At 50.1% G+C, this 12857-nt stretch overlaps 1 protein-coding gene across 2 annotated transcripts in view; it reads right to left on the reverse strand.

The window, feature by feature from the left end:
• FLACC1 (flagellum associated containing coiled-coil domains 1) overlaps nt 1-12857 on the reverse strand; it is a 35206-nt gene that overhangs the window by 16549 nt on the left and 5800 nt on the right. For both annotated transcript variants that reach the window (XM_014578856.3, XM_025189910.2), the window contains exons 3-9: nt 11778-11852; nt 8411-8468; nt 6216-6352; nt 5533-5553; nt 3703-3796; nt 2185-2246; nt 401-498 (exon numbers count right to left, since the gene is read on the reverse strand). In XM_014578856.3, the coding sequence (XP_014434342.2) occupies nt 401-498; nt 2185-2246; nt 3703-3796; nt 5533-5553; nt 6216-6352; nt 8411-8468; nt 11778-11852 (545 nt within the window). The remainder of the gene's footprint in view (nt 1-400; nt 499-2184; nt 2247-3702; nt 3797-5532; nt 5554-6215; nt 6353-8410; nt 8469-11777; nt 11853-12857) is intronic.

Below are 12857 nucleotides of genomic sequence, written 5' to 3' on the forward strand. Positions count from 1 at the left end.
AACTGCAGGAGACTTTGGCATAATCTCAACAGGAGCTTCAATTCAGCCTCAAAACACAGACTCCAGTCTAAACCCAATTCAGATCTGACCAGGCCTGCCACAGTCCATCGAGAACGCCCGCACAACACAAGCGTTTACAGGAATGACATGCTGCCAGTCCCCAGGCAACTTCCTTCCCAACTTCCCCTCTTCTCCAACGTAATATTGACCATCGTGGCTCAGAACCCTCTTTGCTTTCAGTACCAAAGGGGGCGGGCGGGAGGCTTCCAAAGCGAGTCTGCTGCTGGGAAACCGCTAGAGAGGGAAAGAACCTGGCAGGAGTTCCCAGCTCAGAGTAACCAGGAAAACAACAGGGATCGGTATTGCGTGAGGAAGGGTTTCCCACAGGGTCTGTGCATACCCATTTTCTCCTGTGCAGTGGCCCTCTCAGTCTTCAGTTCCTTCTTGTAGAACTCTTGCAATGCCTGGAGCTCTGCACGGTGAGCTTCTTGGAGTTCCCTGTGTGATCGACACACGCGCAAACCACGTCAGTGCAGCCGTCCCTAGAGCCCACTTCTCTCTCTTCCAGCCACTGGACCATTCACAGCGATGGAATAATCACAGAAGGTGAATGGCCAGGTGAAGGTAACTGGGTACATTTTTTTTCTGTGTACTTTGCTTTCAAAATTTCTAGGAATCTACAGGAGGTGGCTGATATTTTGCGCTCCGTTCAGAGGCGGATTGCCTCAGGAGTCACACATGGTGGTCATGCTGGAGACTTGACTTTTGTTTTCTCGTTTTGGGCCCCCCCCCCCACACAGATTTTAAAATAAAAGTCAACCAGGCTGAATGTACGGGGTTGTTCTTTGTGTGTGGAAAACAAGTAACTTGGGGTGTAATTTAATAAGCAGAGGTGTCATGCAGCTCCTCCTAAACCAGTAACTGGTATAAGTTTTATGGCATCTCAGAGTCATCTATTTTGTTTGTGCTGGGCATATCCTAGCCAATCATTTACCTTATTGTATCTGCTCATGGCCCTATGTTTGCTCTTTCATTCTGCACTCTCTCTTTCGAGTGCGTTCGTTTCTAATGAGGCAATCGATACGAGCAGAACATAGTGATGCTGTGCGTGGGGTGTCTAAAGTCAGTTTTGATAGTTGTTTCAAATGTGTATTTTCCTGTCTGAGCAGTCAGCGTTTCCAGCCTGTGGGGATGCTGGAGGAAGTCAGGTGTTGCTAGAGTCAGCCCATCTCTACACCTTCTCAATAACCTTTCCCAGGCTGATGAGATCATCGCTGTCCATTGATACCACACTGAGGAGGAAACCGAATATAAAATGGAGATGGATCGTTTCCCGTACGGACTTCCTAGCTGGGTAGAGGAGGGAGAGCACACTGGACCAAAAGGTTCTGCTGGCCACCTGGATCTCTCCTATCAGGGAGAGACACAGTTGTGCCAAGCTGGCTCTATTCTTTCTTCTTTGGTCACCACTCGTTCAACAAGTCATGCTGTAAGTTCAGAGACAAACAATATGGAGATGGCACTTCACCAGCTGAAGGCAGCATGCCTTAAATGTCTGGGCTAGTCAGGGGCATGAAACAAACACAGATGTCCTACACATAACACAAAGTCAAAATTACACTAGTCAGCAAAGGAAAACACAGAGTCACGGGCAGACACGCAGCTACATCCTCCCATGAAAGTTTCCAGCCCAGAATCCCACAAGAACAGCTCTTCACATCACATTTTGTCCTATGGATGATGGAAATACGATGAGGATATCAAATCTCACACTATTTTTTACTAGCCATAATACAGCTGCCTTCATGATACTGCTGCTCTCATGGTATTCAGGACCATAAAGTGAGTCTAACTCTGGTCTGGAATGAAAGCCACTGGACACAAAGGAGGAGACCGGACTTGATGACTTCTTGAGGTTCCTTCCGGTTCTAGGATTCTAGTATTTGGATGCCCCAAATCGGACTCCTCATAATTAAAGTTTCAACATTTTTCCACATACCCCAATAATAATTCTGGTACAGAAATCATACTGCATCAATTGCAAACTCAGCTCATTTTATAGAAGACATATTGCTAGGTTGACCCTTATTTTTAACAGTCAAAACCACACAAGATGTATAATGTGTGGTATCCAGCATGCAGTTCACATGGGTGCGTTCCCCTTACAAAGCACAGCAGCTGTACCTGATCTTATTCCCGTGCTCCTGTCGCATCTCATTGCATTTTTCTTCCATATCTTTCTCCAGCTTAAAAGAAAAGGGAACAAGTTTGTACTAAGGTATAAACCTCTTTACCTGGCCATTTATTTGTGAGAAAATATCTGTTCCAGTCAGACATGATTCCAGTCAGGAGTCTAAAATCTCTGTCCACAGTGGGCTCAGAAATGTTTTCCATCCTAGGCTGGTTATGAAGAGATTTCTTCATTTACCCAAGCCGGTGCCAATCAGAGCAAAAGCTTCTATCAGAAGCGACGAGGAGTCCTGTGGCACCTTGTAGACTAACTGAAGTGTAGGAGCATAAGCTTTCGTGGGCAAAGACCCACTTTGTCAGATGCATGTAGTGGAAATTTCCAGAGGCAGGTATAAATATGCAGGCCAGGATCAGGCTGGAGATGACGAGGTGGATCCAATCAAGGAGGATGAGGCCCACTTCTAGCAGCTGATCTGGAGGTGTGAATTCCAAGAGAGCAGGAGCTGCTTTTGTAGTTAGCAAGCCATTCACAGTCTTTGTTTAATCCAGAGTTGATTGTGTCAAACTTAAAGATGAACTGTAGCTCAGCAGTTTCTCTTTGACCTCTGGTCCTGAAGTTTTTTTGCTGCAGTATGGCTACTTTTAGATCTGCAATTGTGTGTCCAGGAAGATTGAAGTGTTCCCCTACAGGTTTTTGTATGTTGCCATTCCTAATATCAGATTTGTGTCCATTGATTCTTTTACGTAGGGACTGTCCAGTTTGGCCGATGTATATAGCAGTGGGGCATTGTTGGCACAGGACTCCTCGTCACTTTTGCAGATTCAGACTAACACGGCTACCCCTCTGATAATTGCTTTTATCAGAGCGGAAGAAAGGTGCGGGTTCAGTGGGAACAGAAAAGACACATGGGCACTGGAATGCAGAGATACAGGGGACTGCGTTGGCAAGGCTGGGGGCCAGCTAGGGTCTGCATGGGGGACGCTCCCTAACAATCTCTCCCTGTCCCTCTCCCCCTAAAAAAACGATCCATACTTCTCCCACCCACACCCAACAGCCCTCCAAGTTCACATCCAGGATCCTTTCCCACAGTTACTTCCCCCTCTCTCATTTCTGCCATTACCCCGACTCCTCAAACCTTTGCACAGCTGCTGAGTGGTGGGAGAAATATAGTGCTCTTTTGCAGTTTACATTAATTATTACTCAAGGTTTTGTATCGCTAGGCCTGGTAATTTGTAAAACAACAGGCACTTTGAAATAAGTTACTAAAATAGTTAGAACTGGGCTGATTATTCCCTGTTGTTTTAACACAAACGATGCTGAATTTTACAACATTGTGCCCAGCATTTTTCATTTTTGGCGCCTCATTCCCTCAGCAGTAACAATGGCACTAAAAGGCTCCGGGCAGTGCTGTATGGTTTAGTCAGTCCCTTGCAGGTCGACGTCCTCTGACTGTGGGACTACAAAGAGCACTTCCTGAGAAGCAGGGAAAGACGGCGACAGGGTGAACTCACCAATTTGCGGGAGGCCTGGTGATCTCTGCGCAGTTGCTCCATCATATCGGACAGCTCAGCAATCTGCTCCTCTAAGTCGGTAATAACATCTTCCCTGCCGAGAGACATCATCTCTCTGTCATGGCGGGGACACTGGTGTTTGGACAGGAGCAGTAGTAGGCACTGAAGAAATATCACTACGCGAACCCGTCCCTGGCTGCAAAGTAGGGTTTGCCAGTGTCCTGGCCAGTCCAATTCCGGGTCCCACCGGCCCCACCATTCCCGAGGGTCCTGCGCCTGCTGTCCTTGGTGAGGGCGCCTTTGCAGGAAGGTGGTGTGGGGGGGCTGTAGTTGCGCATACCAGGAAGCTGCTTGCTCTTTCTCCCTTTGCCCTGACTCTCAGGGAGCGAGGGGAAAGTGCACAGCCGGCTGCGGAGGGGAGGGGAGGGAAAAGGAGGGGAGGGGAGGGGAGGGGACAGAGGGATGAGTGACAAGCTGTGCCCCTTCCCATCGCTCCCTATTTGGAAGGGGAATGGGAACAAGAGCGAGCAGCCCCCCGGAACACATGGCTGCAGCCCCCCAGACATGGTGCCCCTGTCCCTATAGTCCATGGTCCCCAGGGTCTGGGCCCCTGGCCCTGGAGCCTCCGCTGCGACTTGAGGGTCCCGCTGCCACCCGGGGCTCTGCAGCGCCTTCAGCTCTGACGAGGCCTGCCAAGTTTCCCGGGCCAGGCACCCTGTGGGGCAGTGGTGGGAGAGCTGGCAACCCTCCACGTGGCCCCAGCCTGGGGCAGTGAGGCCATGAGAGCACTCCCGATAGAAGGGACGAGAACATTAAGAAATAGCTCAAACTTAATGATCAAATTATTAAATAGAATACTTGGACATTTTAATGGGCTGCAACATTTGCTTTAGCTGGCCTGGTCCTGCTTTTAGCAGAGGGTTGGACTTGATGACATCCTGAGGTCTCTTCCAACCACATGATTCAAGTACTAGCATCTGCGACAGGCCCAGGAAACAACATTCAAATCCAAATTAAACAAAGTTAAGGGGTAGTGGACTCCAGATTTTCTTTTCACCAGAGGGAACTTTATGTCACAGGAGTTTACAAAGTGTATTCACTCACTATAAATGGCGAAGGCCCAAACAAGACCTAACTATACACCTTGGCTGTGTCTACATTGGTGCGATCTTGCGCAAAAGCAGCCGCTCTTGCGCAAAAACTTGCTGCCTGTCTACACTGGCCGCGTGTTCTTGCGCAAGTAAACTGACGTGCTAATGTATGAAATCAGGGCTTCTTGCACCAGAACTCTGACACTCCCACTCAGGAATAAGCCCTTTTGCGCAACTGTTCTTGCGCAAGAGGCCAGTGTAGACAGGCAACATGAATTTATTGTGCAAGAAAGCCCGATGGTTAAAATGGCCATCGGCGCTTTCTTGCACAAGAGAGCGTCTACACTGGCACGGATGCTCTTGTGCAAAAGCACATGCCAGTGTAGACGCTCTCTTCTGGAAGAGTTTTTGCAGAAGAACGCACCAGTAGAGACATAGCCCATTTTCTTACCTTAACATCTGCTTTCCTTAGGAGAGCTAAACTTTAGAGTTAGTTTCTAGCCCTCAACATAAAACAAAACAGTGGGACAACAGTGTGGCATCTGCAAGACGAAAGGACGTGAAGGAGCCACTGTACATTACAGCACCTCTTGCTGTCACTGGTCAGCCAAGAAGCAGCATTCAGAGTAAGGGACAAAACCAAGTTCTTGAAGCTTGTGGTGAGAAGGAAGCAGCAAACTATGTACATAAAGTTTACAAGTTTTGATTGGACCCAAAAGAGAAAGCAAGCAATACTCACGTCTCAAGTTTCACTGGGCTTCTGCAAAGAGATGGAAAGATTAAATGTGCACTCTCAAACTTCTGCAGGTGGAATTAGAGCAGGTGACATGAGTTTGTTGCAAAGCGAAAAGCTGACTGCATCTAAGAGGTGGATCATTATTAAGTGTCTTCTAACGTTTATTCCATTAGCGACTCCTCCATAATGCAGGATGCCCTACAGCACCCAAAACCCTATAATTGTTCTAGCACTGAGACTCTTCAGCCTCAGCATCCACTAAATCCTTGCTGGTGGGTGCTCAAAATAGCCAATGGAGTGGATGGGAATGCTTGATGAGAAGGCATTTCAAGGCAAAAATCAGAAACAAAGCATTTATTCATCTTGTATTTTGCCTGAAAGCAGAGAGCTATGAACACACTCTGGGCAGGTGCACTCAAGTTACACTTCCTTCACCTACAGAAATTGCTGCTTCTACACGTTGAGGATCTTCAGTTTGGACCTGAATGATCCTTTCATGCCAGCCTGGGGTTCTCCCATTTTCTGACCCCTCGGTAGCATGTGCTCATGAGGGTCATCTCCCTCTTTCAAGCATTCACAGCTTCCCCAAACACAATTATGTGGGGGCAAAGGGGGAGAAGAGAGAACCAAGACCAGTTTAAGAGTCAACAACCTTTTGTGCCATTTAACTCATTTGCTAAGTTTACCTGGGAACAAAAGGGGGGGCTGGTTTGTCAGTAGTTACTTTTCTTTCAAAAAATTCCTCCCCGAGTGTGACGGAGAGATGTTCTTTACTCCGAGTTAGGGTGTAGCCAGGTGAGATTTCTATGAACTCTCCTGAAGCCTGGGGGCCAAAAGAGAAGATAGTCAGCCCAGGAAACCCAGGGTCTAGAACCCTAAATCCATTCAAAGGCTCTCGCTCACTCTGAAACTGCTCAGAGAGGTTTCTAAAGCAGGCCTGGGTCGGATGTAGCACGCGGCGGCAGCAGTGAGCCCCAGGTAGGCTCCACTGCTTGCCTCACATGCCGCTCAGAAATGTGGCTACTTCAAAACTGGAGGAGATGGAGGAAAGCTTCAGGAGCTGCCCCTGACCCCAGCACAATCCCATTGGCTGGTTTCTGGCCAGAAACCAGCCAATGGGAGCTGCCTGTTTGAATAACAGGCAGCCAAGAAGAACCACACACAAGCACATGGCCGGGTAGGCAGGCTGGGTGGCTGGGAAACATTTTAAGCTCTGCAAGCCTTAGCGCTGCAGGCAGGCAGGCTTGGCTGCTGGCTGGTAAGTCTCTTGGCCAGAGCCTACCTCTGGCACCTCAGCCCCTCCCTGCCCCAACCCTCTTCCACCCCCATCAACATACCCAAACCCTCTGCCTGCCTCTTGCACCCATACTCCCTCCCAGATTTGGCACCCCAATCTCCTGCCCCAGATCCTCCTTCACCCAAACTCCCTCCCAGACTCCATTCTCCCTTCTGCACCCAACCTCCATCTCAGACCCTGCATCTCCTCCATTCATATCATGGAAAAGTGCAGCCCTTGACCACAACCAAAATCTTGGCGTGGCCCCTTGTCAAAAATTATTGCCCGTTCTCAAGTATTCTCTGAAAAAATGGGATTCCCCTGCCCAAGGACCAGTCCCCAAAATCCAGTAGAATCCAAGATCTGCACCATGCTATTACTTTTGTGTTTTATGCTCAGCCCACAGATCAAGGGCAGCCCACACATTCCTGCAACAGGGCCTCCAGTTATTTTCACAGCAGTGAAGCAAGATAACTCATCACCTCCCAGGCCAGCATTCACCACACACAGCATCTCTGCATCTAGGAGCCAGGCAGCTACAATTGGCTTAAGTTTGCTGCTGACCTGGTGCCTCCAGTAGGCTCTCAGTGTAGAGGACAGGAAGGAAAGAATTTCTTGCCCAGATTAACTGCATGGGGAAGTCGGGCAGAATGCTAATAAGCCAAGTGGAAGTTTGTTCAGGAGAGAGGGGTTGGCGCTCCAGCTTTTGACGTGCCAAGGGTTAAGGGTGTTAAGTATGGACTAACTGACTAAGCAAATAGTCGATGCATTTTGCATCGACTATTCGATTAGTCGATAGGGCCGTGCCACCTTTGAAGTGTAGCAACAGCCCTAGGGCTCTTGTTACCCTTCAAAGGCGAAAGCGCTGCATGGAGCCTGGGGTCAGCTGATCCCAGGCTCCACATGGTGCTGCCTGTTTGAAACACCACGAGGAATCTGACGCTGGGCTCCCCGCAGTGTTTTAAAGCGGCAGCACTGCACAGAGCCCAGACTCAGCAAGGGAGTCCCCAGCTGATCCTGGGCTCCATGTGCCACATGCAGCCTGGGGGCACCTCAGCTGGCCCAGGGCTGCACATGGCATTTCAAAGCAGCAACACTGCATGGAGCCCGGGGTCTTGCCCCAGGCTTCAAGTGGCACTGCTGCTTTGAAGTCCTGTCGACTAGCCAATAAGCATTTGCGGGGCTTGAGGTCCAATGACCAAGACATCCTTTGGCACCACATAATGGTTAAAAAAACCAACAGGGGCCAAAAATGAGAACTCACACTAAGTACTGAGTCTAGAAAGTTACCTAGAAATAATTGATAATGAACATACCAAGAGCACTGTCTAAGACAAGAGACAGGATTCCAATGATTTGCACGGGGACTTAGACAGAACGGAGGGGACTCGCAGGAAGCTGGGCCCTTTATAACTCTACAAGTGGTGGGAGGCAGCAGAAGGTTCTCAAGCTACCCTGATGAACACGGCTAATGAAAACACTTCTGAGTGCTGTGTGCGAGGCATGGGCACGCCAAGGGCAGAAGGCACATGCGCAATCACTGGAAGAAGAAAGTCTTGTTAGCATTCTACAGCAGCAATGATTCCTTTCGCCTGTTCTACTCACGTCAGGGGGTTCTCTGCTTCGTAGTTGATAGCCACATTTTCTGGTGGGCAATATCCCTCTGCAAATGAAAAGTGCCTCCTCAGAGAGTTGCAAACAAGCAGAGTTGCTCAGGGACTAAAATTGCTCCACTTCAAACATCAGAGCCAGGGACACTCCGGGTACGTCTATACTGCCATCCTAGTTTGAACTAGGGAGGCTAATGTAGGCATTCGAACTTGCAAATGAAGCCTGGGATTTAAATATCCCGGGCTTCATTTGCATGTTCCCAGGCGCCGCCATTTTTAAATGTCCCGTAGTTCGAACTACCTGTCCACGGCTACATGCGGCATGGACTAGGTAGTTCGACTTAAAGCTGCTAATTCGAACTCCCGTTAGTCCTCCTGCAAGGAGCCTGCAGCTCGCCTGGATCCGGTCCCTGAGGCTGAGGGCCTCCCGCAGCACTGGGGAGCCGTGCTGGCACTCCAGCCCCCCTGCTGCCCCACCACAGGGCTGGAGCACACAAAATCTGCTAGGCTGGGCCTCCCCAGGCTCTGGTGTGCAAGGGGAATGTGGAGCGAGTCTAGCTCCTCCTTAGTTGGGCGCCACATCAGTGAGGGTTTTTTGTGCTGATTTTTCTGAGTGTCAGTGCCCCTCCCGCCCACTCAAAAAAGGTTCCCACCCTGGACTGGGCCATGTATTTTAGATGAAAGAAAACAGAAGAAACAGTGTCCAGGACAGAGAAAGCTTCATTCCACAGCTTCTATCCTGCATTCTCTGCCAGACCTGCCCCCACCTGGACAGACAGACAGGCCTCACATTGAACGCTGCAGCGCGCAGCCCCATAGGCACTTAAGCCACATTTTGCTACTGCCAGAAGCATTCTGTGGGGGATGAGGCTGGACACTAAATTGTTACTCTAGAGAAATGATGAACAGCATTAAGAAAGCAGCTAGGGGCACCCGACAGCCAGGGCAAGGCTCAAGAAACATGGTAACTCTCTGGCAGTGACCCTGGCAATCAGCTCATGGCTGTACCTGCCAACCTCACTCAGTTACTGCACGCGAGACAAAGCTGCTGGAGTTCTCAACGGGGCATTTTTACAATAGCAGCAGATTGAGGCATAACGGGCAACCTCAGATGAGGGCTGCCCCAGGAGTGGAGACTGCAAAACTGAAGCTGGCTGCATGTGCTGACTAGGGATAGCGCTAGCTAGCCACTGTCATCCACATAGCTTGAGCTCCCAGCCAGAATCTCACCACTGCGCCTTCCCAGATGTCTCTGTGCAATTTCCCACAGAGCTTCAAAAGTTTCCAGGGTCATTCCCAGAGAAGTGCTATGGGCAGAGGTTTTTACATTCCACGGGGCTTCTTCCCAGGACCAGGTAGAACACAATGAGCATGTGAGCTCCTAGGCAAGACCAGAGAGGGAAAACAAGCACACTCATGAATCACCTTCCTCTTAAATCAACCTGCTTGGAGGGCCACAGGCGGAGAGTCACTGGTCTCTGGAGTATAGACACAAGCCAGAATAATACCACAGGAGAGTCACCGAGTTTGCAAGGGCAGAGGGACGGGGGCGGGGAGCGTGCCTTAAAATAGTGCAGTGCAGAAAGTTACCACGCTCACTCCACGGAAGATGAGGAGTTTGTCTGGCATTGTACAAACAGAAGCCACTAGCAGCCTCCAGGAACAGCTGAGAAGGTGTCCCTGATGGGTCTTAGCTAGAGGATTAACCCTCATTGCCTGATGCTCCCTTATATGGATGATAACGGGGGTGAAGAGCTTAACCACAAAGGGATCGTAGTGGTGCACGAGCACAGCAATACTGAGCTTGCCAACCAGTTTCCCCGAGAGCTGTTGTGAGCCCTGTATGTTATTACTTTTACCTGATTCTAGAGATTTTGTTCATCCCATATCATACATGTATGTACAACACCAGCCACATTCCCTGAGCTATTGGCGCTCTGTACCAGGCAGGTACCACCACTCAGCTAGGGTTGCTGCCCATCTGGTTTTCAGCCAGAGAGTCTGGGGTTTGGCTTATGTGTCTGGGAGGGTTGCTGTCTGTCTGGTTTTCATCTGGACGTTCTTGGTTTTAGCTTGTGTGTCCAGGTGCCACTTTGTTGTTTCTTTTTTAAAAATGGTGACAACCCAAAGCAGAAGGCAGGAGATGGTGCAGCAAACGTGGTTTCCATCACATGTGTTCACTGGTCAGACTCTATGCCATGGAGGCTTTAGCGCTTCATGGGTAAATTACCACAACCTCAGTACCACTGGGCAGTTAGGGATGTGAAGTCTTAAGTCTACAGGCAGTCCCCGGGTTACGTACAAGATAGGGACTGTAGGTTTGTTCTTAAGTTGAATTTGTATGTAAGTTGGAACTGGTACATATTGTAGGGGAAACTCTAGCCAAACATTTTTTTTAGTTTTGGATAGCATAGGGAAAGGTTAACTCCCCTCTAATGTTTGTTTTGCTGTCTGTTCCCCTGTTCAGAAGATTTTACATCTATTTCTGTCCCTGTGACAAACTCAGGACTAAAGGAGTAACTCATCAAATACCAAACAGCTCTGCACCATGCTTTGAGCTAATAGCTTTATTTCCACACACCACCCAGGGTTCTAGGAGGAGGGTCCTTTTTTTGCTAACACAATGAGGCCAGCACTTTGTTTGTTTTGGTGGAGTCTTTGTTTGCCCAGGGAGCCCAGCATGTATAGGGGGAGGAGGGGCGGAGAGGCTGCTTTTGTCTGCTGTTCGGCAGCCTGTTGCTCAGGGGAGGGGGCAGCCTGTTGCTGGCAGGGGGGGAGGGGGGAGGCGTGCAGGATGCGAGGCCGTGGGGGGGGGCAGCGGGCGTGGGGAGGCACTTTTCCTCTGCCCGGCAGCTCTGCGGGATCCCTGTCCCTGTGGCCAGCTGCTGCAGGCAGAGGCCAGATGGAGCCGGCCGAAGAGGAGGAGGAGGTGGAGTCTAGGACCCAGGTGAGCGAGCCCCGGGGACGCTGCTGCGCTCCGGGAGCCCGGCATGTATAGAGGGGAGGAGGGGCAGAGAGGCTGCTTTTGTCTGCTGTTCGGCAGCCTGTTGCTGGCAGGGGAGTGGGGGGGGGGGCAGCGGGCGTGGGGAGGCACTTTTCCTCTGCCCGGCAGCTCTGCGGGACCCCAGTCGGAGCTGGCCCGAGGAGAAGGAGGATCCTAGGACCCAGGTGAGCGAGCCCCGGGAATGCTGCTGCGCATGTGCGGGAGTTGCCTCACCCCGTTCGGGGACTGCCTGTACTAGGAAGAGTGATCTGCTTTCTGCCACACACCACAGCTCATCACTGGCCCATGCTGGAAAGCCATTCATGTCACAGCCCGCTGAAGCCCCTCCTGCGTTGTTTCGCTAAAAGCAAATACTCACTTTGATGTGCTGGGAGGTTTCAGTGCAAACAGGAAACTGTTTTGGTTTTTCAAGATCATGCCCAGTGAGGAGGACCTGATTTAAAAATACGAATAGCATTTAGACATATTTATGTGACACAAACTGGGCTTATATAACCATGGCAGCAAAGCCTGTGGGGAGCAAAAACAATTCATACTTTCTGAAGGCAGCAACCCTTTAGCCAGCTTGCTTCATATTGGGGCCCGGCCGCATTCTTGCCAAACCCCAGCTACAGTCACAATGCCTTCAATATGGTTGCACTGGACACCATTCTGGGCAGCCTTTGGCCCTGACTCTATACTCAGATGTTACAGCAAGTCTACAGTTACTTGGCTTGGATTGTGCCTCTTGGAATTCTGCTAAGAGAAGGCATTGTGTATCTAAACAAGAGCCTTGCAGAGGTGCAATCCTCTAGTCCCATCTCTTCCCTCTGGACTTCACGGCAGCAGGACAAAAATGACACACGCACACAGCACCTGACACCAGCACTAAAGGCTAATGCCAATAGCATCTGGGTAAAATACACTTGGAAAGGTGTATACAACCCAAAATGTCACACGATGCTTGTGTAAAAATCAGTATGCACATAAGTTACCTGTAGCTTTAAGAGTTATCCGGCATTGCTCGGGTCCTTAACTCAAATAATTTTTGTTTCTCTTCATTTAAAATCATTGCTCTGGGGTGGGGCTGGGGAGAGAGGTCAACTCCCAGCCCCCTCTCTCACTTGGGGCCAGGTAAGAAATGCCTCTCCATGGCCGCTGCAGTGGGTGCAGCCGGGGGAAGGACATCCTGGCTGGAAGACAGATACATGATGAACAAACTCTCTCAAATATATAGTAGAGAGCTGTCCCTTTCTCCAGCTTTGCCCCACTGGCATGATAGCTGTCTCAGTCCCCATCTCTGGCCCCTTGCTGCCTCCCTGTGGTAAAGTGGGCCTTTCTAGCAGACCCCTCCTTTCCATTTTATGAGAGACAATCACATTCCAGGCACATCCCCTTGTCCTGGCATAGCCAAGTCCTGATCTGGCTTTAAGGTCTGATGAGAAGAAGCTGCCTGCCA

This window comes from Pelodiscus sinensis, chromosome 7 (assembly GCF_049634645.1).
Source record: "Pelodiscus sinensis isolate JC-2024 chromosome 7, ASM4963464v1, whole genome shotgun sequence".
NCBI lineage: Eukaryota > Metazoa > Chordata > Testudines > Trionychidae > Pelodiscus > Pelodiscus sinensis.